The sequence below is a fragment of the Macaca nemestrina genome, chromosome 1 (assembly GCF_043159975.1).
Source record: "Macaca nemestrina isolate mMacNem1 chromosome 1, mMacNem.hap1, whole genome shotgun sequence".
Taxonomy (NCBI): Eukaryota; Metazoa; Chordata; class Mammalia; order Primates; family Cercopithecidae; genus Macaca; species Macaca nemestrina.
The window spans coordinates 29,151,214-29,176,082 of NC_092125.1; the positions used below are offsets into that span (position 1 = coordinate 29,151,214).

Consider the following 24,869-nt stretch of genomic DNA (forward strand, 5'->3'; position numbering starts at 1 on the left):
CTGGGTGACAGAGCAAGACTAGCTCTCAAAAAAAAAAAAAAGAAGAAGAAATATTCTGGAGAATGCAATTGGACATCAAAAAGATGAGTAAGCGGAGTATCAAGCAGTAGCCAAGGTAAAATGGCACCCAACTTGCAAGTCATTCCAGCTCTATTACCTCATTTATAAAATGAAAACATGGGACCAGTATGAAACACATACAAAAGCTGAATTAGTAGGGGGCTTAGGAAAATCCACCCTCACCTTCAGGCAGCAGCCTTCTCTTGACACTGCAGCCTTTTTAGGCACCTCTGTAATACCTTGAGATTCCTCTAAAGCTTGACTGGAAATTCCTAAACTAGGCGGCCTTAAAGGGGCATTCAGCTCTTACATGCAATGAGTCTCCTGAGTCTTTGTAGAGGCATTCCTTTTCCTCCTTCCCCAACACACACAGGCACACACACATGACACACACACACATGACACACACACACACACACACACACACACACAAAGGTTAGAGATGTCTTTGCACTCAAGGTAGGTGGCCCATTTAAAACCTTTAGAATTAAAAACCCTGCCCTGGCAATGGCTATGCTTGCCAGAAAGTGTTCAAAATGGAATTCTTATTGCCTTAGGGTGAAAGGGACCCTAATGCAAAAGTAGGAAGGCAAATTGCAGAGATCCAATAAAACACATGTGGAGAAAGTTTCCATTTCCAGATAGGGAGAGGGCCCAGAGAATGGAGACATTATAAATTACTGCATTTTGGCCAGACACAGTGGCTCATGCCTGTAATCCCAGCTCTTAGGGAGGCAGAGGCAGGAGGATAGCTTGAGCTCAGGAGTTCAAGACCTGCCTGGGCAATATAGCAAGACCCTGTTCTCCACAAAAAGAAAAGAAAAGACAAAAATAAATAAATAAATTACCGCATTTCATTGGATACTCACAAGGTCGTGACTCTGGCCTCTCCCAGCTACCACAGTTTTAAGGAAAAGAGAGATCAGGCAGGAGTTACAATGAAAAAGAAAGAACATCATACCCTGGGAAAGGAGAGAGGGTAGAAACCACTAAAAAGAAAAATGTTACAGGGATAAAGAACCACTTCTGACCCTAGTAGAGTCCGGGCATGCGTGTGGAACACTTCTCAGACTCTTCAGAGGGAGGGGAGGCTTAGGAAAGTAACACTGTAGGTTGACTATCACCGTTACAAAGTGATACTTGAAACAAAATTTGAGGAATTACCATCAAATATTACTTTCAGATCATTGTAGTGCAGGAAGAGACTTTGAAAACAGTCTTCAGGTAGAAGCACACAGACATCATCTAGAGGTGACTAACAGTACTGTGGGGTAGAAACACACTGGACTTCATCCTTCACCTCCCTGTAACATTTGCTGGGGCCCATTAACCCTCCCTAGAATGATGTCTTCCTCATGTGCATCCAGTTCTTTTCCTCGGCACATGCACGCTTTCATTTATTCAACAAACATTGATTGAAACCCTACTATGTGCCTTACATACGACGTAGTTTTACATTCAGTGAGGGCAATGATGAAGTGTAAAAATAATTCACACTTATAAATCACTGAGGAATAGTTCCTCAACTATTTCTTCTTTAGGTTTGGCAAATCTGATTCCTGTGAACTTTCATTAAAATCCTTATTTCTAAAACCTGTCTTCATATATTCAATAAACATGTTTTAATTACGATCATCCTAGTGGGGTACCCCTGACAGGCCCCTATTCTCATGGAGCTTGCATTCTTGAAGGTTCCTCAAATTTCCTCTGAGGTTTCCACAGCTCTCCTGCGATATAGACCCAGGAACTGGACCCTGCCCTCCAGCGAGAGTCTGACTCTCACCAGGGAGAAGGGGCAACAAAGTAAACTGGGTGCCAGCTGTTTTAAGGAAATGAAAAGAAGGAAGAAATTAACATTCTTGGAGAACAGGAGACGTGAATGTTGTGCATATAGAGAGAAGGTCTCTATTTAGGGATGAATTTTATTATCACTTTATATCTGGTTTTTTTTTTTTTTAATGAGAAAGAAAAGAACTGACTTGACAAAATTTTCTTCTCATTGCCTACACTCCTGCCTGAAGGACACAAGCTCAGGAAAATAAATTTCCATGGTAGCTGTGAAAGAATAATACAAATAACGATTAATATTATTGACAGCCTAGACGCATTGTTCCATTAGTACCATTAGCATGATACCATTGCTTCCTTGTTCCAATAGCATGATAGCTATCACTCCAATTTATCCTAGGGGATATATAATATTGTTGTTCCAGCATATAGATATAGAAACTGAGAGAAGTTAAGAAAACTCCCAGATCACCCAGCTAAAAATGTAGACCTTGAGTATAAACCCAGGCAGTCTGGCGTTGAGGCCTATTCTGTTAAGAACTACATTGCATGCATTTCTGGAGTCTGTTTCACAGCTCAAGAATCAGGCCAACCCTGGGCTGTGTCTCAAGGAGTCCAAGCAAGTATGCCAGTGGTGATGGTCAATGCCAGTGGTGATGGTGACCTCCGCACTGTACTGCGGGACCAAAATGGACCAGAAGGACAGAAACCCCTCTGCTCGTGCTCTTAGTCTCTTCCCTCTTTCCACTGTTCGACCCTCCTCTCCTTTTTTCTCCACTCACCCATTTTTCTCTTCATGAAAACAAAAATCTTCTCCTAAGTGGCCCCATCCATTTTCAGAGGCATGTGTTTCCACCGTCAGAGTTCAAGGCAACTGCTGGACCCCCCAGGTACAATGCTCAGAGGATCTGCAGCGCGGGTGGGAGGGTGCGGGCTGGCTATTGAAGTCTGGCAGGGCCTGGAAATCACTGGGGCAGATTGCACAGTGAGGTGAACACTGGAGGTGAGGGCCCAGGTCCTACCAATACCATTCAGAAGGGGCATAGACTCATACTCTCTGTGTATATGCTAAATACTCCAGACCTTTTCTATTTCCAGGAGAAACAATCAGTGGAAGGAAAGAGAGACAAGAGTAAGTACTGGTCTTAGATTTTATCCTGAGGGCTAGGTTTCTTCTCTAAGCTACAGTTTCTCATATATTAACATCTGTGATACATTATTTCACAACAAGCTTCAGTGTTTCCTGGAAGCACTTCATCTTTCTGCCTTGACAATTATCTTCCTATGTTTTGAGAAACGGAAGGTTTCTTTTTCCCTTTGTTTTTGTTAGTTAATTGGCTTTAAGATTTCATAAAATAAATGGTTCCCTGGCTTATTCAGTTTCTATGAATCACTGATATTTAAACATGCCATTATAAAATGCTTTAAAATTTTTAATTTATATATATACACACACACAAATTTTTATATATATTAAATTTATATATAGAGAGAGAAAAATATATTTTGGGTATATTGAGTTAAATAAAATATACTCTTAAAATTAATTTCACTTGTTTCTTTTTACTTTTTTAATGTGGCCACTGGTAAATTCAAAAGTGTTTATGTGGCTTCTATACATCCTATTGGGCACCCTAAAGCACTCTCACTGAAAATATGGTCCATGGGCCAGCAGCATCTGCATAGGAGCTTGTTAGAAATGCACAATCTCGGCCAGGCACAGTGGTTCTCACCTGTAATCACAGCACTTTGGGAGGCCGAGGCAGGCGGATCACAAGATCAGGAGATCAAGACCATCCTGGCTAACACGGTGAAACCCCGTCTCTAGTAAAAATTAAAAAAAAAAAAAAAATTAGCCAGGCATGGTGGTGGGCACCTGTAGTCCCAGCTACTCGGGAGGCTGAAGCAGCAGAATGGCGTGAACCCAGGAGGTGGAGATTGCAGTGAGCCGAGATCGGGCCACTGCACTCCAGCCTGGGCAACGGAGTGAGACTCCATCTCAAAAAAGAAAAAAAAGAAAAGAAAAGAAAAAAAGAAATGCACAATCTCAGGCTCAGCCTGACTTACAGAGTCAGCATCCACATGTTAATAAGACTACCCAAGCACATCCTAACAAAATTAAAAGGTACTGAGCTATGCTTCTCAAACAGTGAAGAACAATCAAGTTTTTTTCCAATTAATTGTAGACTGTTGTCAAATGTAATAAAAAGAATCCTTAGAAAAATTAAAATCACACAAAGAAAAAATACAAAACGTAAATTTTAAATTTATAGAGTCAGAAATTATAAAATGAATTTCAGTAAGTGTCATTAAACGACATAGATATAAGAGAAAACAATTACAAAAAATGAACACATTGTTCTTTGAAACATAGGCAATTGACACAGAGAGTCATCATTATGCTTGTAACTTTTTGCCAAACAAATATTTTTTAAGAAATTGCAGTTCTGCATGTTAGACACTGGTAGACACATTTTAAATACACATTTTTATATTACTATTTAAGGTTTTTAATATGACAATTAATCTTGCTTCCTGGTTGTCAATTTACCTAATCTGGTTTGAATGGATGGCAATGCTCTTTGCAGGGGATAATATGTATCTAAACTATTTCTAAACATTGCTTAACAGCAGTCAAAGTAGAGAAAGGGGCCGGGCGCGGTGGCTCAAGCCTGTAATCCCAGCACTTTGGGAGGCCGAGGCGGGCGGATCACGAGGTCAGGAGATCGAGACCATCCTGGCTGACACGGTGAAACCCCGTCTCTACTAAAAAATACAAAAAACTAGCCGGGCGAGGTGGCGGGCGCCTGTAGTCCCAGCTGCTGAGGCAGGAGAATGGCGTGAACCCGGGAGGCGGAGCTTGCAGTGAGCCGAGATCCGGCCACTGCACTCCAGCCTGGGCGACAGAGCAAGACTCCGTCTCAAAAAAAAAAAAAAAAAAAAAAAAAAAAAAAAAAAAAAAAAAAAAAAGTAGAGAAAGGAGGCTCACGGAGCTATGTTGATTGAAATGAGGAAGAGATTTTTAAACCAGTCTCAGCAAGTTCAGGGTATTTTTTAACTGCTATCCAAAATGAAGCTGATAGTGCTATTTTTTTTTAATGTATCTTCAGTCTTTTATCTGTAACCAGTTCAAATAACTTATACTATAAGGTTAAATATAAATTATCTTTCAGTGAAAGCAAATGATTCCAGATTTAATGCACTTTTGGATGACAGTTTTCAAAATAACCTTAAAACGTCGCACATGATAATGCAGTCCTATGGCATATGACTAGTACCCAACTCAAACTCATCACACAAGTTAGACAAAAACAAGACCGATTTATATCCTGTTCAACAAAACGGTGACCACATGCTTACATATTGAGCAATGCCAAATTATTGCTATAAAAGTTTCTAAATGCTTACTCTTGATTTCTGTAGTTATCCTGTAACAGACTGGTAACAAACAATTCATATCAGTATTACTCTGCAGACTATATTTGAATAACACTGCTTTAGATATTCCAGCTGAATAAAATATCAAGATTTAAATAGTCATCTTTCTCAAGCATTTTAGCTGAGTTGGTGTGACGGGTGGGCCTCAGATAAGCAGGTTATAATCAACTCTTATCAGTCAATGAGATAAATAACATTAATTTAAACCACAGAGGTATATTTATAATTTTGTTATCTGTGATTGCTGTATATTTCATGCAGATACATGAATCTATATGTGATATCAGTTCATATCCTTTGCAGAAACAGAGAAAGCCCTCTGTATGTGAGGTTTATGCTCATGTTTCTACTTGTTTGCATAAATTAAATAATTTTTATTTCACAGGAAAAATGAACTCTACATATGCAAGATGGTAAATAATGTTAAAATACAAGAACCTTTCCACTGAAATCAGAATAATCCTCCTTACCACTGCCCAAAAGACAGAGGCAATGTATATTAAAAACATTACTGAAACTGCTTATTATTTAACTTTGCTGTAGTCTTATGAGATATTGATATTTGCTAGTTATTTGAGTAAAAACTGGGGGTGGGAAATTGGTTAGTGCTATGCCACACACACAGTTGTCCAATCTGGAAACCTTTGACTGCTTCCTCTCTCAACCCCTAAATCTAATTGATTTTGCAATCCTATATGTTCTGCCTTACTGCCACCTCACAAATCTCACCTTTCTGGGTTCCAGTTGTCATTGCCTCTGCTCATGCCTTCATTAGCAATTAAGTGGATTTGTGTTTTAGGCTCCGGGCTAACGCCCCCTTCCTTCTGTCCCAGTCCCGTCTAATTCACCTTTTGTAGAACCAGAGTTATCTTTCCAAAATTTAGAAGTGATATGAATCACTTCTATATTTAGAACGTTCAGTAAATTGGCATAACCTTCCTGTAAAATCCAAATTCCTTAACTTTGGATACAAGATCCTTCATAATCTGAACCATCTTCTCCATAATCATTTCCAGAATACCCCATAAAACCAATTACCTAGCAATTGTCCATCATTCAGATAAATACCATTTCCTGATTCTCATGTATTTCTCTATTATCCTGTGCTTGGCAGTGATACTGTGTGCATCTGGACAGGTGAGTTCTTCCCAGGCTTATTTGTGAGCATGCAATGAATGTTCATGTGTGTGCACTGTTTGTACAGGAACATGTTGAAGAAGGCAGAGCCAGTCTCTACAAGTCTGTGGTTTCCAACAGCTGCAAGGAGATGTCTTGTTACTCCGACTTTCCATTCCCAGAAGATTATCCAAACTATGTGCCAAATTCTCAATTCCTGGAATATCTCAAAATGTATGCAAACCACTTCAACCTTCTGAAACACATTCAATTCAAGGTAAGACACAGAACATCAGTTAGTAGTCAGAAAGTATTTCCTACATATTTTCTCTTCTCTCTCCAGCCTAGCCATGGGCTCTGTAGATGAGATACTAAACTGGCAATATTAATGACACCTGACTGGATTCATTTTCTCCCTATACTCACTCCCCACTTCAAGTAAATCTGGAGGTGGGGGTGGATACTTTGTGTAAAGATTCACAAGTATAAAATTTTAGTTTGCAATACTTATATCCAAGTATCTTAGGAAACCTAAAAAATATCAAGCCACATTTTCAGCTTGGGCCAAATGCCTACCCACATGGACACTGAGAACTACCAGCCCCTTTCCCCAGTCTCCTGTTTGGGTTTGTTTGTTTGTTTGTTTGTTTGTTTGTTTGTTTTGAGACAGGGTCTCACTTTGTTGCCCAGGCTGGAATGCAGCGGCGTGATCATGGCTCACTGCAGCCTGGACTTCCTAAGCTCAGGTGATTCTCATACCTCAGCCTCCCAAGTAGCTGGGAACACAGATGCACACCACCACACCCAGCTAACTTTTTATATTTTGTAGCGATGGGGTCTCACTCTGTTGGCCACGCAATCTCAAACACCTGAGCTCAAGCAATCCTCCTGCCTTGGCCTCCCAAAGTGCTGGGATTACAGGCATGAGCCACCACTCCCAGCTCCCACTCTCTTCTTGACTATCCTTTCATAGGAATAAACATGTGCAGTGGCCCATACACAAGAGAACCTTGCTATGTGAAGGAAATCTTTTCTAGATATTCTTGAAAATAGAAAAATCTTTGAATATTGTTATTCTACAATGCCCCATTCCTCTCCCATTTCAGAGGTTAGAGACAGGAGGAAGGTAGTAGGGCAGGGACAAATGAATAATATATCCTTTTTGGCCTCTTTTTTTCCCCCTTTTTTTCTCTGTTTCCTCTCCAAGAAACATATGAAAATCTATGTTTCCCTTCTCCTTTCTCCTTCCCCTATCAGAGATGAGGATGATGAGGAATTCACAGAAAATTATACATAGAAAGCAACAGAAATGGAGACATTAACCAAAACAAGTGGAAAATAAAATTTACATTCACATTCCTGATCTTAAAAGCCCTCTGATAAGGTTTGGCTGTGTCACCATCCAAATCTCATCTTGAACTTCCACATGTTGGGGGAGGGACTCAGTGGGAGGTAATTTAACCATGGGGGCAGGTCTTTCCCATACTGTTCTCCTGATAGTGAATAAGTCTCATGAGATCTGATGGCTTTAGAAGGCAGAGCTTCCCTGCACAAGCTCTCTCTTTGCCTGCCGCCATGCACGTAAGACGTGACGTGCTCCTCCTTACCTTCTGTCATGATTGTGAGGCTTCCCCAGCCATGAGGAACTATGAGTTCTCCATTAAACCTCTTTCCTTTGTAAATTGCCCAGTCTCTGCTATGTCTTTATCAGCAGCATGAAAACAAATATAGTAAATTGGTACCAGTAGAGTGGGGAGTTGGTGAAAAGATACTGGAAAGTGTAGAAGTGACTTTGGAACTGTGTAACCGACAGAGGTTAGAGCAGTTTGCAGGGCTCTGAAGAAGAAAGGAAAATGTGGGAAACTTTGGAACTTCCTAGAGACTTGTTGAATGGATTTGACAAAAATGCTGATAGTGATATGAACAATAAGGTCCGGGCTGAGATGGTCTCAGATGGAGAGGAGGAACTTGTTGGGAACTGGAGTAAAGGTGACTCTTGTTATAGTTTTTTGTTTGTTTGCTTGTTTGTTTAAAAGAAAAATCTGCAATTATTAGTTTATTAGTATCATCCAAGACTCAGATGTTCAGTATTCCTCCTGAAATTATATAAACAAATGCAAATGGAAAGAATCCAAGTCAAAATTCTGTAACAAAACAGCACTCCATCACAAAAGCGTGTAAAATTACAAGAATGCCATTTTAAAATACTGGCACTTTAAGAAAACCATAATCTTGAAAACCTCAAAATTGCCAAATTGTTCCCTAAACTGCTAAGCAGATAAACATGACTAATGAATGAGTTTGTTTTGTAAAGAAAAATCATGCAAATAAATTGAATAATTCATACTGAGGTGCAAAGTTTAGGTGTCTTCTCTCCTCCTATTTGGATTTTTGATGGGGCAAACCATAATATAGGAAAATATATGCTGTTTTGAATGTGACATCTTTGTTTTAAAAGTTGGCCCAATTAATTAAAAATACTTTTAATGGAAAGTCTCATTTCCTGAGCAGTCTATATTTAGATAAATGGGAAAAGACATCTATAGCCAGCATTTTTGTAGTCTCCACTGAGACTAATGTCAACAAAAAGTTTAATACAGCAGTCTTGTATTTTAAGCTCATGCTTTTGGGGATACATTCGCAGGTCTTCTTTAATGTAGGAACTGCAAGATATAACTGCCATTACATGGTAATGGGAGTTAAAGAATAGAGTCCTCATGTAAAGGTTAGAACATACTTTTCTATTACTCCTTCAAGGACAGACTTTCAAAATGTTTGATTCTAATAATCCCATGCTTTGAGTAGATTGATTACTCTTCAGTTTGTAAATATAAGCGGGCTATGTTAAATTTCTTAACTGATCAAGATTTTGGATGTTCAGTTATGGATGAAAACGATCTCAACTTAACTTTACCCCCATATGATATGCAGGGTGTGTAGGCAAAAGCTTTTTATTAGCTAACTATATGAAAGGAAAAACCCTGTAATAATTCATGTGATTCAAAATGGGCAAAAGCGAAGACTAACTTCCCCTCAAGAAGAAAAATTTCAGACCTATGAAAAGGACAATAATACCAATAAAAAAACTGTATTTACTTAGAAGCATTCAGAATGTAAACAAAACAGCTGAAACTTTTTTTTTTTTTTTTTGCAATTACAGAGTGGTATTCAGTTAACAGAACAACAATTATTTCATATAAACTGCATCAGAGACAGCTGAAGATGAAAAAAGTACAACCCCCATATATAACTAATTTGTGCTGTGCACCAACAAGAACCTGCTTTAAATTTCCATGCCAATTTACAACCCTCGTACTATACCAGGCAAGGTTAGTGGTATACCACCACTAACCACCACTACTGAAAATACCACCAGGACAGGGCTATCTAAAGACACATTCGGTAGTGTGTTAACTATACAAAAAAAGACACTGTACAGTTTAAAAACAAATCCTACACAGCCTTACATTTCAATTTTTAAAGGAGTGAGTTGTGTACAGGGGGGTTAAATGCTTTATAGACAAGAAAAAAGCTGTGCTAGAACTAACTTATTCATCATCTTCTTCATCTTCATCTTCTTCATCTTCCTCCTCCTCATCATCCTCTTCATCTTCCTTATCTTCCTCCTCATCCTTCTTTTTCTTGCTTTTTCAGCCTTGACAAATCCCTTTTTTGCTGCATCAGGCCTTCCTTTAGCTCAATATGCAGCAATAACCTTTTTGTATTTTTCCTTCAGCTTCACAGCCTTCTTTTCACAAGGCTGCTTGTCATCTGCAGCAGTGTTATTCCACATCTCTCCCAGTTTCTTCACAACATCACCAATGGGCAGGCCAGGATGTTCTCCTTCCATATTTGGGTGATACTCAGAGCAGAACAGGAAAAAGGCTGAAGGAGGCCTCTCGGGTGCATTGAGATCTTTGAACTCCTTTCCTGTCGATAGGTTTTCATTTCTCTTTCATAACAGGCCTTGTCCGCCTTTGCCATATCTTCAAAGTTTCCTTTCTCTTTAGGAGACATGGTCTTCCACCACTCTGGCACTTCTTAGAAAGCTCTGAGAAATTGACTGAAGCATCTGGATGCTTCTTCTTATGCTCCTCCCTACAAGTTTGCACAAAAAATGCATATGATGACATTTTGCCTCTGGGCTTCTTAGGATCTTCTTTGCCCATGTTTAGTTATTTTTCCTTAGCAAGGTACAGAGTTGCCCAGTGCCCATCCAGCTCTCACTTGCCCCAGCACTGTCTCTGTGGAGCTCATTGTACTGCCTCTTCTTATGTTCTAGCAATGAGACTGGTGGCATTTTGCTCCTGCCCTAGAGATTTGTGGAACTTTGAACTTGAGAGAGATGATTTAGGGTATCTGGCAGAAGACATTTCTAAGCAGCAAAACAATCAAGAGGTGACTTGGGTGCTGTTGAAGGCATTCTGTTTTAAAAGGGAATCAGAGCATAAAAGTTCAGAAAACCTGCAACCTGACAACGCAATAGAAAAAAAAAATCTTATTTTCTGAGAAGAAATCCAAGCCAACTGCAGAAATTTGCATAAATAACCAGGAGCCCAATGTTAATTCCCAAAGCAATGGGGAAAATGTCTCCAGGGCATGTCAGAGGTCTTCACCACAGCCCCTCCCATCACAGGCCTGCGGGCCTAGGAGGAAAAAGTGGTTTCATGGACCAGGCCCAGAGTCCCCATGCTGTGTGCAGCCAAGGGACTTGGTGCCTGAATCCCAGCTGCTCCAGCTGTGGCTAAAAGGGGCCAACATAGAGCTCAGGCAGTGACTTCAGAGGGTGCAAGCCTGAAGACCTGGCAGCTTCCACCTTGTGTTGAGCCTGCAAGTGCACAGAAGTCAAGAACTGAGGTTTGAGAACCTCCACCTAGATTTCAGAGGATGTATGGAAATGCCTGGATGTGCAGGCAGAAGTTTGCTACAGGGGCAGGGATCTCATGGAAAACCTCTGCTAGGGCAGTGCAGAAGGGAATGTGGGGTCAGAGCCCCCACACAGAGTCTCTACTGGGGCACTACCTAGTGGAGCTGTGAGAAGAGGGCAACCGCCCTTCAGACCCCAGAATGTCAGATCCATGTGCTTGGAAAAGCTGCAGACACGCAATGACAGCCTGTGAAAGCAGCCAGGAGGGAAGCTGTACCCTGCAAAGCCACAGGAGCAGAGCTGCCCAAGACCATGGGAACCCAACTCTTGCATCAGCGTGACCTGGATGTGAGACATGGAGTCAAAGGAGATCATTTTGGAGCTTTAAGATTTGACTGGCCTGCTGGATTTCAGACCTGCATGGGGCCTGTAGGCCCTTTGTTTTGACCAATTTCTCCCATTTGGAATGGCTGTATTTACCCAATGCCTGTACCCCCACTGTATCTAGGAAGTAACTAACCAACTTTTGATTTTACAGGCTCATAGGTGGAAGGGACTTGCCATGTCTCAGTTGAGACTTTGGACTGTGGATTTTTGAGTTAATGCTGAAATGAGTTAAGACTTTGGTGGGGACTGTGACTGTTGGGAAGGCATAATTGCTTTTGAAATGTGAGGACATGAGATTTGGGATGGGCCAGGGGCAAAGCAATATGGCTGGGCTGTGTCCCCACCCAAATGTCATCTTGAATTCTCACATGTTGGGAGAGCGGCCCACAGGGAGGTAACTGAATCATAAGGGTAGGTCTTTCCCATGCTGTTCTCATGATAGTGAATAAGTCTCACAAGATCTGATGGCTTTATAAGGCAGAGTTTCCCTGCACAAGCTCTCTCTTTGCCTGACATAATCCATGTAAGATGTGATTTGCTCCTCTTTGCTCCTGCGGTGATTGTGAGGCTTCCCCAGCCACATGAAACTGTGAGTTCTCCATTAAACCTTTTTCCTCTGTAAATTGCCCGGTCTCTAGTCTGTCTTTATCAGCATTGTGAAAATGGACTAGTACATCCTCCTAAACAGATTTCCAAAGAGTATTTTATTCCACTTCCTTATTTTGCAATGGATACAGTAAAAATAAAGCATTATCATAATGAATATATGCAACATATAAAAATCTTCTTTTTAATGCATCAGAATTTCTGAATTTGAAGCACTTCCTTTACTACATGCTGCCCAAGACCTTTTTTATTTTGTTGTTGTTGTTTGAAACAAAGTCTCACTCTGTCACCCAGGCTGGAGTACAGTGGCAGGATCTTGTCTCACTACAGCCTCTGCCTCCTAGGCTCAAGAAATCCTCCCATCTCAGCCTCCCAAGTATTAATAGCTGGGACTACAGGCACATACTACCATGCCAAGCTAATTTTTTTTTTAACTTTTAGTAGAGATAAGGTCTCACTATGCTGCCCAGGGCGGTCTTGAACTCCTGAGCTCAACCTATTCTCCTGCCTTGGCCACCCAAAGGGTGGGGATTATAGGCATGAATCACTGTGCCAGGCACTAAGCCATTTTAGAACAATTTTTAAAAAGCTAGATGTTCGCCAATGTTTTAACAAGTAAACACAAGGCCAGGTGTGGTGGCTCACTCCTGTAATCCCAGCACTTTGGGGGGTCAAGGTGGGTGGATCACGAGGTCAGGAGATCAAGACCATCCTGGCTAACACGGTGAAACCCCATCTCTACTAAAAATACAAAGAATTAGCCAGGCATGGTAGCACGTGCCTGTAGTCCCAGCTACTCAGGAGACTGAGGCAGGAGAATCACTTGAACAGGGAAGCGGAGGTTGCAGTGAGCCGAGATTGCACCACTGCACTCCAGCCTGGGTGACAGAGCAAGACTCCATCTCAAAAAATAAAAAAAGTAAACACAAATAGTTATTACTCAAATGTGATCTGTAGTTGATTTTGTTTGGTTTTGCTTCTCATTCCTTTCTATATATTCTAAATTTTTAATGACAAACTTTTTTGGGGTGGGGGACAGGGTCTCACTCTGTTGCCCAGGCTGGAGTGCAATGACACTATCATGGCTCACTGAAGCCTTGACTTCCCAAGCACAGGTGATTCTCCCTTATCAGCCTCCTGAGTAGCTGGGACTACAGGCATGGGCCACCACACCTGGCTAATTTTTTTGTATTTTTTTGTAAGGATGGGGTTCTGCCATGTTGCCTAGGCTACACATTTATTATTTTTATGATTAAAAATAAATATATTCTGAAGGATTTTAAACTAACTGAAAATTTAGTTTTAGAAAAAACAGTTGCAATACAAATGTAGAAACACAATAAGCACTTCAAATAGTATAAACCAAACAGTGAACCCATTAAGAGGGACTTAAGAAGCCTATATTATTTAAAACTTTAAAAAGAAAGAAAGATATGAAGCCTTTTGGTCAGTGAATAATTTATCCTTTTAAATTTGACTTGTCTGAGATTTATTGTACATATATTTCCTGAACTAAAGCCCAGTAATCATGTACATGTATGTACTCACTAAGCGCAAAAAATAGATTCTTTGAAATGAGGACTACTCTCAAAAAAATTCAGGCCATAATGTTAGCACTTTTCAATTGCTTTCTAGTTCTGGAAAATATTCTATATTTCAGCAACATATTCTATAAAACCTCATAAGCTAATATAACCAGGACCAAATTCGTGTTTTCAATTATATCTTACCCATGTATCTGTCAAAGGAATTACTGTTAAAGAGACAGCCCTATGAGAAATAAGGTTGCATAACAGAAAGAATAATGAAAAAGGCATCAGAAACTTAGGTTCTAATTCTGATTCTATCAGTGAGAATTTGAGCAAATCACTTAAAATTTTTGGATGCCACCACTTGTCTTAGATATCTCTCCAAGCTTAGACTACTTCCATCTAGGGAATCACGATTAGTCTGGTAACCTGATTAGGTTTCTAGGGTTATACTTATTAACTATGTTTATTCTGTGTTCTAGAACTTTTAAAATGTCATTGGTACATCAACTGGCAAGTGCTTAATTGACAACTGCTAATCATATCTGTGATTCCTTTTTCAGACCAAAGTCTGCAGTGTAACAAAATGTTCAGATTTTACTGTCTCTGGCCAGTGGGAGGTGGTCACTATGCATGAAGAGAAGCAAGAGTCAGCCATCTTTGATGCTGTCATGGTCTGCACTGGCTTTCTTACTAACCCTTATTTGCCACTGGACTCCTTTCCAGGTACAGCATTTTCTGTAACTAACTTTAAGTTTTCTCATGGGAGCCATTCTGATGCTTGATTGGTCTGGGAATGAATTCCTATGGCTGTTCCATTAAATAGTTAAAGTTGGGAGGTAACAGGAGGGTTTTTTTTGTTTTTTTGTTTTGTTTTCTTTTTTTCTAGCCAGCATTTTCTGGCCAGTTTTTGGTTTTCATTTGTTCCAAACAATCTATGAATACATAAGAGCAAAATGGATAACTTTATAAGCAGTTTTATGCTTTACCAAGATTCAGTGTCCCTCAAGTGACTGGTAGCACTCAGAAAGTCTCCTAAGACATGGGATGCTTATACAAGTTGTTAACCTCAGCAGCAGGTACACATTGCCAAAGTTGAGTTTAGAGACCACAAAAGTCAATCTGTGAATAAAGAAAAAAGTGATTTTTTCTATTTGTTTCTTTTATGTGAGTGATAGCAATTAGATTAGAGGTTTACGGCACTGGTCAATAGTCAACAGGGAGATTAGTCTTGGGAGACAAGTTAAGACATCTTTGGGTCTCAGTTTCCTTATCTGCCTTTTGCAACCATGGTCATGTTAATCTATGCCAAATTTTAACTGGATTTTAACTCAATGGAACAGAAAATGTAACGGTTTGGTTTATTTCATCTGTAACAAGCATTCAAAAAGTTAAAACTTCAAGAAACTTTTCTCCAAATCATCTAATGATTGCCTAGAATGATCCCAAGACTCATCTTACCACAATAAATTTATAAACATGCTATGATTCTGGATCTGCCCCCAGAGGTCAGTCAGATCACGTTAGATTAGGATAAAGCATATCCTGAAAATTGCCAGAGAGTAGAATCATTGACTTGGAAAGAAGCAAGTTAAGTCTTCTTCCCAATGCAGGAAATTATTTTTCAGTAGTTTTGAGAGAGGTTCCATAGCCTCTTCTTGAACCCATTCAATAATGGACTCTCATCAACACAGAAGACAACCCAATTTTTTGTCATTCTTGCCTGCAGAGCAAGGCTCTGAGCAGCCATCCACTCCAAAATTCCAGAAAGGAGTACCTAGTCACCACAAGAATCCAGAAAGTTCCATGGCATAGGGAGTAAACTACATTCATTCGGCACTTACAGTATATTGCACTAGGTGCTAAGAATGTAGAGATGAATAAAGCAACACGTAACCTGTATTGGGAGGAAAGAATTAAGTTTTATGGAGTCAGTGAAGAAATCACAGTCTACATATGACCTGTAGTGATTCCAATACCATAAACATACACCTCCCATGGTCCTGGATTTTTCCCCCAAAGTCACACAAGTTTACATCAGATTAAAATAATAAAGAACCCCTGAAAGCAACTGAGCCAATGTGCTCAGTTTGAGTACAAGAGATAAGGACCCAGCAGGTATGAATTCTGGCGTATACAACCACCTAGCTGTTAGTCTTGAGTCTCCCACTTAACCTTTCTAAGCCTCAAATTCACCCACAAATTGAAGAGCTTGGATTACTTTAACCAACAGTATACATCACAAATCAAGCAAGAAGAGCTCTACAAGACTTGCAGTCTTTCTTAAAACCCACCTTATCAACCACTACCAATTTAAAATCCCTGGCTAAATGATTAAGGAGCCTTTGAGCTCTGAAATTCTGTGATTTTTAGACTTGAAGAGGAGTTCTCCCAACCTCTCTATCTCCTGACTTACAGCAGACTTGCTTAGATGGCACATACTCCTTGCGATGGTTGTTAACTGTCATAAAAATTCAAATTCACTAAAGATGTTTAAAAATATGTATCACAAGCTCTAGAAGCAATTCCAAAGAAGTTGTGCTAAAAAGTCTTAGAAAAAAATAATAGGTATCACAGTTAGAATAAACGTATGATTTCCCAAGATGACTACTTTTATCATTCACATATATACATTCTGCTATTTACCTTTTTTCTTTTTTATATACAATTGTTTTTTCTTAGATAGGATATTCTGCTACTTACTAACACAGCCACATTTACCTAGTGTAAGTTCTTACTCTGTCTTCCTGTGAGATAAGAGAAAATATTAGTCTGTTAAGAGACAGCTACAGAGTCTCATTTTTGTCCATTTGTGACCCCCCCCAAAAAAGCCCATCCAAAGAGAATCTAAAATAACATGAGATTCAGGGATAATTCTATGTTTCTGTTTAGACTTTTCCAGCTCTTTCTTCTCAACAGTTCTCTGATCCATATTGGGTTCCTGTGCTGAGTAAATATTCGAACTTTGTTACATCCTTGCTGAATTCCAAATGCTCTGTGTTGTGGTTAGGTTTTAACTTGGATTCATGTTAGATTTCTACTAATTCAAGGTGAGCTAAAGAGCCAGCAGGCCTTGTAAGGTCACTCCCCACAAGTATATACATTTTTCCCCTGATAATCTAGAGGTCTTATTACTTTTTTTAGGAAAAAAGAAGTTCTTTCTTTAGTACAGATTACTTCTGATTATGTAATATTGTCTTAAGAATATTTTCTGCTTAAATTATTGCTGTTAAAAAAAGGAGTATTTTCAAACATTCTCCATTCGTGTGATGTTTCAATAAGATTCAGCATCACTGCCTAAGGTATCCTATCAAGTTAGCCCAGTAGATTGAATCCTGGTGTAACTGACATACTTCCTTTTTCTCTGAGCCAACTCTGGCCCACCCAGCAAACTTAGCCTGAGTTACAGTCAGTCACCAAGTGAACTTCCCCAACTAACGTGAAACTTTGTGAATAGGGACAACATTTTATTTATCTTATTCCCCCCATACCATCTGGCACAGTACCAGGCATATAGCAGAGGTCAAAAAGTTTTCTGAAAAGAGACACTGACTCACAATTCCCTTAAGCTTCCTTGTCCTTGCTCCTTGCTTATGAAAATCTTATATAAATCAAGTGTTAATCAATAGAATATTATTGTCCTGTTGACTTTTATCAACCTTTAAAATGATAATAACTCCTTATACTTTTGCTTAATATGTCTTTATGCCACAATATTTCAACTCAGTAGTTAATTATCTAGTAAGTAAAACTGGAGGCCTATCTAGTGAGATGGAGTAATAACCTCCATTAAATAATTACCTGCCAATGTCTTGTAAAGTCATGTATTCATATTTCATATTTTCTCAGCCTTGAGAAAACTAGTAAAAATGACCAAAATCATCTGTCAAAAGAATATTATCAACTGAAAAATATTTATGTTTCATTCACTGATCCTGTAAATTCTCTATGTGACTTCTCTTTTATTTTCTATAGGTATTAATGCCTTTAAAGGCCAGTACTTTCATAGCCGGCAATATAAGCATCCAGATATATTTAAGGACAAGAGAGTCCTTGTGATTGGAATGGGAAATTCTGGCACAGACATTGCTGTGGAGGCCAGCCACCTGGCGGAAAAGGTACCATTCCTGATGTTACTGGGTGAAGAGCTTTATCTTAAGATGCATGCCTCAAGCAAATGGTGTTTGACACCGTGATAAATGTTAAAGGAATAAAATGCCTCACACACACACAACAGATTACTAAAGAATTTAATTTTTACTGAATGTTCACAAATTTTTCTACGAATCACATTTGTCATCTTTGCTCCAAAACCAACTTCTCTGACTCCTTTTTACTTTTTTTTTTTTTTTTTTCCCATCATTTTCCCAGCCATCCAACAAGAGCTACAGGACATATTTTTTCCCTACTCAGTCCCATAGGTCAGAACATTCTACCAACTTTTTCCTGCTACTATCTCCCATTTGCCCCTTCCTCTCCTTATTAATTACCAACACCCTCATCGAGTCCATACCACCTCACACTGAGGATATTGCATTGTCCCCCCAATAATAATTGTAGAAATAGTTAATATTTGTTAGGATTATTCTGTGGCCGGCACTGCAGTAAATGTGTTTTCACTGCACTACTTTAACCAATCATCAAAACAAGGCATTGAAGTAGGTACTGTTAGTATCCTTGACTGCACATGAGGAAACCAACGCTTAAAGAAGTTAAAGAACCTGCCTAAAATCTTATCACCAGCATGTGGCAGAGCCAGTTCTCAAACCCAAGTCTCTTTGACTCAAAGCCTACGTTCCTAACTATCCTCTTCTACCTGCTACCTTCAGGCATCTCAAGGGTTTTGCCCTGCATTTCATTTTTGCCTTGTACCACTACTCACAGGTCACTGCCACCCAGCACAAGCCATCTAGACCCCAACTACCAACAAACAAATCCTCAGAAAAGCCTGATCTTATTATAGCACTCTCATGCTGAAAAACCTCTAATTATTCTCTTTACCTGAAAAAAATAAATTACAGATGTAGTGGCTCTGCATCAGAGAGTTTTCTATAATCTGGACCAAATCTGCCATTTTAATTTTAACTTCTGTTTCCTGCATGATGATCAACTGTAGCGCTTTCCAGTTCCTGTCTTTAGTTCCGCTTTGATCACGCCACCCCTCTCTTTTCTGCAGAGCCCCTTTCTTTTCTATTATAATCTACCTTTACATTCCCAGATATCTCACTCCAACATGAAGTGATCTCTCCCTATTCAGAATTTATGTAATATTGTAATTTGCACCCCTCAGTTTTCACTTTTAAATTCTTAATATTGCAAATTACCTTTTATCATATATATCTTCTTTTCAACTATGCTGTAAACTCATTGAGGGCCATTCAGCTGACTAATATGTACTAGATGCTGGCATCTCATGTGCCAAACATTGTGCCAGGCTCTGGAGATACACTGGCAAACACAACCAACAAAATCAAGACACCCACTGTCATGGAGCTTATAGTTGTGGGAAAAACAGATGCCAAATAAACAAGTGTAAATAATTAGACCAATAATTTCAGAAGTGAAAACAGCTGTCAAGAAAAAAGGTTGGGAGCCTGTAACATTGATATCCGGACTTTCAAAACAAGGCTCAATGATTGATTCATTCATTGAAAGATTGTATTTTGTTGTGTTTTTTTTTGTTTTTTTTTTGTTATAGAGACGGGTTTTCGCCAAATTGGCCAGGCTAGTCTTGAACTCCTGACCTCAAGTGATCCACTCACCTTAGCCTCCCAAAGTGCTAGGATTACAGATGTGAGCCATTGTGCCTGGCCCATTGACTGATGGGTTGATTGATTTGTAGAAACTTAGCAATTTGGTTGGCATTATCCTAAAGGAAGAGAAAGGAGGCCCTGAAACAAATATTAACATAGGCCCATCCACTGTGACCATCACACGTGCATATCATTATTTCTGTTTCTCTAATTGTTCAGAAATGTCTTCAATCAGAAAACATGCTTTGACATACATCTTATCATTTATCTATTAACAAAGAAACTCCCTGTAGCTTAGAAGATCATTCACATCTAGCAAAATGTTGTATCCAATTCTGCATCAAGACACAGAGAGGCAGGTTTAGTGCAAACGCCTCATGTCAGAACCACTGATGTATCTGTAGTTCTTGCCACCTCATTTCCAGTGTTGTCTTTCCAGCTCCATTATGAGGCCAAAGAAAATATATAACACAAACACAAACACGGATGCTGGAGCTGTGGCCATCATGCCCCAGTTTGGCGGCGGGGGGAGGGGGGGGGACAATCTGTTAAATTAGCTGTTTTGTATCAGCAAAGTAACAGCTTGCTTAACTATTTTCTTTGTAAGCAATTGTACAGGAAACTCCTTATTGTGCAAGTACTAAAACTATTAGCTTCATGAACTCCGTCAACTGGTAAACTCAAACGGCCAATGTTATAAAGAACAAATACCAAAAGTAATAGTAGTACAGAATTTATCAGTTAAGCCAATGGTTTGCACTGAAACTCTGTAGACAACTCTGATACTGCCATGCCCTGTTCTTACTGCCTACAATTATAGTGAGCACACTAAGTATCAATCACTTGTTCATTGTTTCCTTAGATAGACTGTAGGTCCCTATGGTTTGCTAAAGGCTGGCAGATAATAAGTATTCAATAATATATCTTAAGGCATTTTAACACTCTAGATGCTCTGAATTCTAATCTCAAAAGGATTGACTTTAAAATATAAGTTAGAAGAACCAAGACTATCTTGTCAGGGATGTATTTTCAGAGTGGCAGACTTTTCAGCGCCTTTCCATTCATGGCACTTCTTGAATCTCTGGCAGAACCAGCCAGCCCTTTTCACAGTGTCAAATGAAGGAATGTCTTTGATTGCTTCCAGGTGTTCCTCAGCACCACCGGAGGGGGATGGGTGATCAGCCGAATCTTTGACTCAGGCTACCCATGGGACATGGTGTTCATGACACGATTTCAGAACATGTTGAGAAATTCTCTCCCAACTCCAATTGTGACTTGGTTGATGGTGCGAAAGATAAACAACTGGCTCAATCATGCAAATTACGGCTTAATACCAGAAGAGAGGTAAATACCAGAAGAGACGTAAAAGCCTCGGCCTTTCCAGCAGTCTGTACAAGCCGGGCAGTACCATAGCAACATGACTGAATGTGTTGGAACACTTGATACAAAGTTGCTCGATAATAACAGCTAACTGTTCTTAAGTGCTCAGAAAGTGAAATTATGTATTTCACCTTGTCAGCAACACTTTAAGTATTATTATAATAATCCTTTTATTATGGAGAAACTGAAACAGCAAAATTTAGCCATTTACCCAAGCTCGCTGAGTAGTAAGTGAACTCTGTGACCTTGCAAGTTACTTGAGCCTCAGCTGTAGCAAAAAGAGAATGATTTGTCTATGACTTTGTTGACAAAAGAAACACACTTGCCTAGTTTCACTGTGTGGGAAAAACCGAATCCCACAGTTGCCCCTCACCATCTCTCTAATGGTAGAGCCTTCTTCCCTTTGTCAAGATTGACCTTGGCCCCCAAAATGGTTCAGCTTATACAAGATCAACTCACAAAGTGTTTGTCTTGTGATTCCAAAGGTATAGCCAGAAAAAGATAATTCTGCCCTTGTTCCTTTAAATACATGCATGTTTCCCTTATACAGCTGCTTCCTAGGAAGACACTAGAGCTTTCAGAAGTTCTCATCTAATCTAGAAGTCCCTGGTTTCCCTTGTAGCCCTTCAGCTCTTAACCCTCTCTAGAATGACAGTGATAGAGGAATGCTGAAAATCAACAAGAGAAACAGAAGTTAGAAAAGGTGCTGGCTTCCTCCTCAGGCTTGCAAACTCTAGTAAATGGCAAGCATATTTTATAATCCTTCTTGAACATTCATGAATCCCCTTCCACTGAAGTAACATCTCCCAAGACTTGCAGCAATCCTTGTCCAACCAAGGAGAGAGCCCCAGAATGAGAGAGGAAGGTAAAGAGAAGGGAGAGCTGGCTGCATTGTTCACTGACAGGTCTCCTCCCTGTCCATGTTTTTGTTTAGGACTCAGCTGAAAGAGTTTGTATTAAATGATGAGCTCCCAGGCCGCATCATCACTGGGAAAGTGTTCATCAGGCCAAGCATAAAAGAGGTAAAGGAAAACTCTGTCATATTTAACAACACTTCAAAGGAAGAGCCTATCGATATCATTGTCTTTGCCACTGGATACACATTTGCTTTCCCCTTTCTTGATGAGTCTGTAGTGAAAGTTGAAGATGGCCAGGCCTCACTGTACAAGTATATCTTCCCTGCACATCTGCAAAAGCCAACACTGGCCATTATTGGCCTCATCAAACCCTTGGGTTCCATGATACCTACAGGAGAAACACAAGCTCGTTGGGCTGTTCGAGTCCTGAAAGGTAAGTGGAAGAAATAGCAGGGTATGTGTTTTTGGTTTGTCATGTGATTCTGGATACTGGAAATGTTGAGACTATTATCCGGCTTCTATTTAAAATAACAGAATCTTTAAAAGCAGGATGCATTCTATTGTTTGCTGAATTATACCGTCATAATGATGTGTTCCATTACCAGCATAAATGGTATATCAGGGTCAAAAATATAGGCTGTGTCTAAGTCTACTGTTATATTTTTTCTTTTTTATTTTTAAGAGACAGAGCCTCACTATCTTGTCCAGACTAGTGTGCAGTGGCTATTCATAGGCATGATCATAGATTACTGCACCATCAAAGTCCTAGTCTCAAGCAATCCTCCTGCCTCAGCCTTCTGAGTATCTGAGACTACCGACATGCACACTGCACCCAGCTACCTGTTATTTTGAATAAAACAAAATGACAGGTAACAGTTTTGTCAGTTGACTGAATCAACTGGCTCAATTAAAATTTTTAAACTCAAGCAACTGAATGACAAAATTCAGCCAAACTAGTTGTGAGATTCTGCTATGTCAAATAACTAGTGAGATGACCAGATGCTTATCTTTTCAGCTGATGGCATTGTTACCAGGAGTCCCAACAAGTCAGCTCAGGCTGCTAACATTTTTGCCAGAAGGATCAATGAGTAGCTGGTACTGGACATGAAAGGAGAGCCATAGTAAAGCATCTTTATCCATAAGTCAACAGCTAGACCTAAACTTAAGTTGCATTTTGGGTTTTCATTTTAATCCTACAGGTGTAAATAAGTTACCACCACCGAGTGTCATGATAGAGGAAATTAATGCAAGGAGAGAAAACAAGCCCAGTTGGTAAGTTAACTACTTATGGACCCTTTTTAAACTATAACTGAAATTGGTAAAAAAGAAAAAAAAAGTAGAAGAGAGATGAAAGTTACATTGGAGAAAAAAAGAAGCATCTGAGACTTAGAAGAAAAATACTAGGAGAGCCTATTTAAGAAGAGAGAAGGGAAGGGGGAATTTAGAATTTTTAATGTCCCCAAAGTCATCACTTCAGCCCATAGTTTTCTAGCATCACATAGAGTTTGGATTCCAAGCCAAGTACTACATAATTAACCCTAATCTACCAGGTACATTATTCCATGCCTTATCCATAATCAGCAGGCAAGCAGTTGTACCTATTTACTCTGACACTAGAAGTGTCTGCTCATTCATTCATTCATTGAACAAGTCTTTATCTGCTCTATTGTTGCTTTTGCTTTCCATTTTTAATTGGCTGGAAAAAAGGAAGAAGAAAAATAAAATTTTGTGATATGTGGAAAATCACATGAAATGGAAATCATGTTGGCCGTAAATAAGATTTTATTGGAACACAGCCATGTTTATTAACGTACATATTGTCAATGGCTGTTTTTGTGTTACAGTACCAAAGTTATTTAGCAGTTGAGATAGAAACTGTAATGTGGTTCTCAAAGCCTGAAGCATTTACTGTCTGGCCTTTTTCAGAATAAAGTTTATTGACCACTTCTCTGTGGGAAAGGTTTTCGCTTGTGCTGTGCTCTGTGGCTACCACACAAAGCTGGAGTGAAATGAAAGGCTGATGGCCAGCAAAGTAGAGTCTTTGCCCTCCCCTCTCACTCTCAATCCAACCAAAACATTTCTGATTGTACCCATTTTGTTTTATCTGTTCATCTGTTTCTGTATTTGGTATACATTTTCACTTGAAATAAAGGTTCTGTGGCAAAAAGAAAAAAACAAGTTTTAAAATCATTGCATCTAAGGAACTTACTATCACTCTCTTATTCATATATATTCCCAAACTTCAAGGGTTGATCTATCCTTGTCAAAGTACCAAATTCCAAAACAATAATAGCATTTTAGATGTCTCTTCTTTATCAACCTGGGATATGATCTGATCTTCATTATGGAACTCCAGTGTAATAGATAACTAATTAGAACTGCTATACAATGAAAATCTTGTCACGCATGTCAGCAAACAATTTTAGGGTCCAGGTACAGTGGCTCATGCCTGTAATCCCAGCACTTTGGGAGGCTAATGTAGGAGGATCATTTGAGCTCAGGACTTTGAGACCAGCGGGGACAACAGAGCAAGCCCCCATCCCAACAAAATAAAAGTTAGTTAGGCATGGTGGCTTATGCTTGTAGTCCCAGGAGGCTGAGCCAGGAGGATCGCTTGAGCTGAGGAGTTCAAGGTTGCAGTGAGCTATGGTCATGCCACTGCAATCCAGCTTAGGTGACAGAGCAAGACCTTGTCTCAAAAAAAAAAAAAAAAAGAAAGAAAGAAAGAAAGAAAGAAAGAAAGAAAAAGAAGAATTAATTAATTAATTAAAGCCTAATACGAGCATTTCAGGGAATTTTACCCTATGGATTTTTGTGGCTTTTCACATTATACAAATCACTGGATTTGTTATTACTGAATAATGGAATTTTATAAAGATTTAGAAATTTTAAAATGTATTTTCCTCTAGAAATTGCTAATTATTTCACAAAAGAACTAAGATGTATTATGAGCATTCAGAGCACCCATTAAAAGCCATATATCTAAAGTATCTTTTGAAGGGACTCATCTTGATTTAAGAAACAGAAGGTGACCATTAGATAGCTAGGGAAACAAAGGGGAAAATGCAGAAACCACCCCAAATTCTGC

At 39.4% G+C, this 24,869-nt stretch overlaps 1 protein-coding gene and 1 pseudogene across 3 annotated transcripts in view; one reads left to right on the plus strand and one right to left on the minus strand.

Moving 5' to 3' along the window:
• The window catches only part of LOC105484403 (flavin containing dimethylaniline monoxygenase 1), a 42,248-nt gene that overhangs the window by 12,524 nt on the left and 4,855 nt on the right, over positions 1-24,869 (plus strand). For 2 of the 3 annotated variants that reach the window (XM_011745943.2, XM_011745942.2), the window contains 6 exons: positions 6,491-6,679; positions 14,355-14,517; positions 17,767-17,909; positions 20,689-20,888; positions 21,859-22,214; positions 22,981-23,053. In XM_011745943.2, coding sequence (XP_011744245.1) covers positions 6,491-6,679; positions 14,355-14,517; positions 17,767-17,909; positions 20,689-20,888; positions 21,859-22,214; positions 22,981-23,053 — 1,124 coding nt within the window. Of the gene's footprint in view, positions 1-6,490; positions 6,680-14,354; positions 14,518-17,766; positions 17,910-20,688; positions 20,889-21,858; positions 22,215-22,980; positions 23,054-23,707; positions 24,265-24,869 lie in introns of those variants that run through there. The other variant, XM_024793644.2, reaches the window with a different exon arrangement.
• LOC139357596 (high mobility group protein B1-like) lies at positions 9,766-13,051 on the minus strand (annotated as a pseudogene).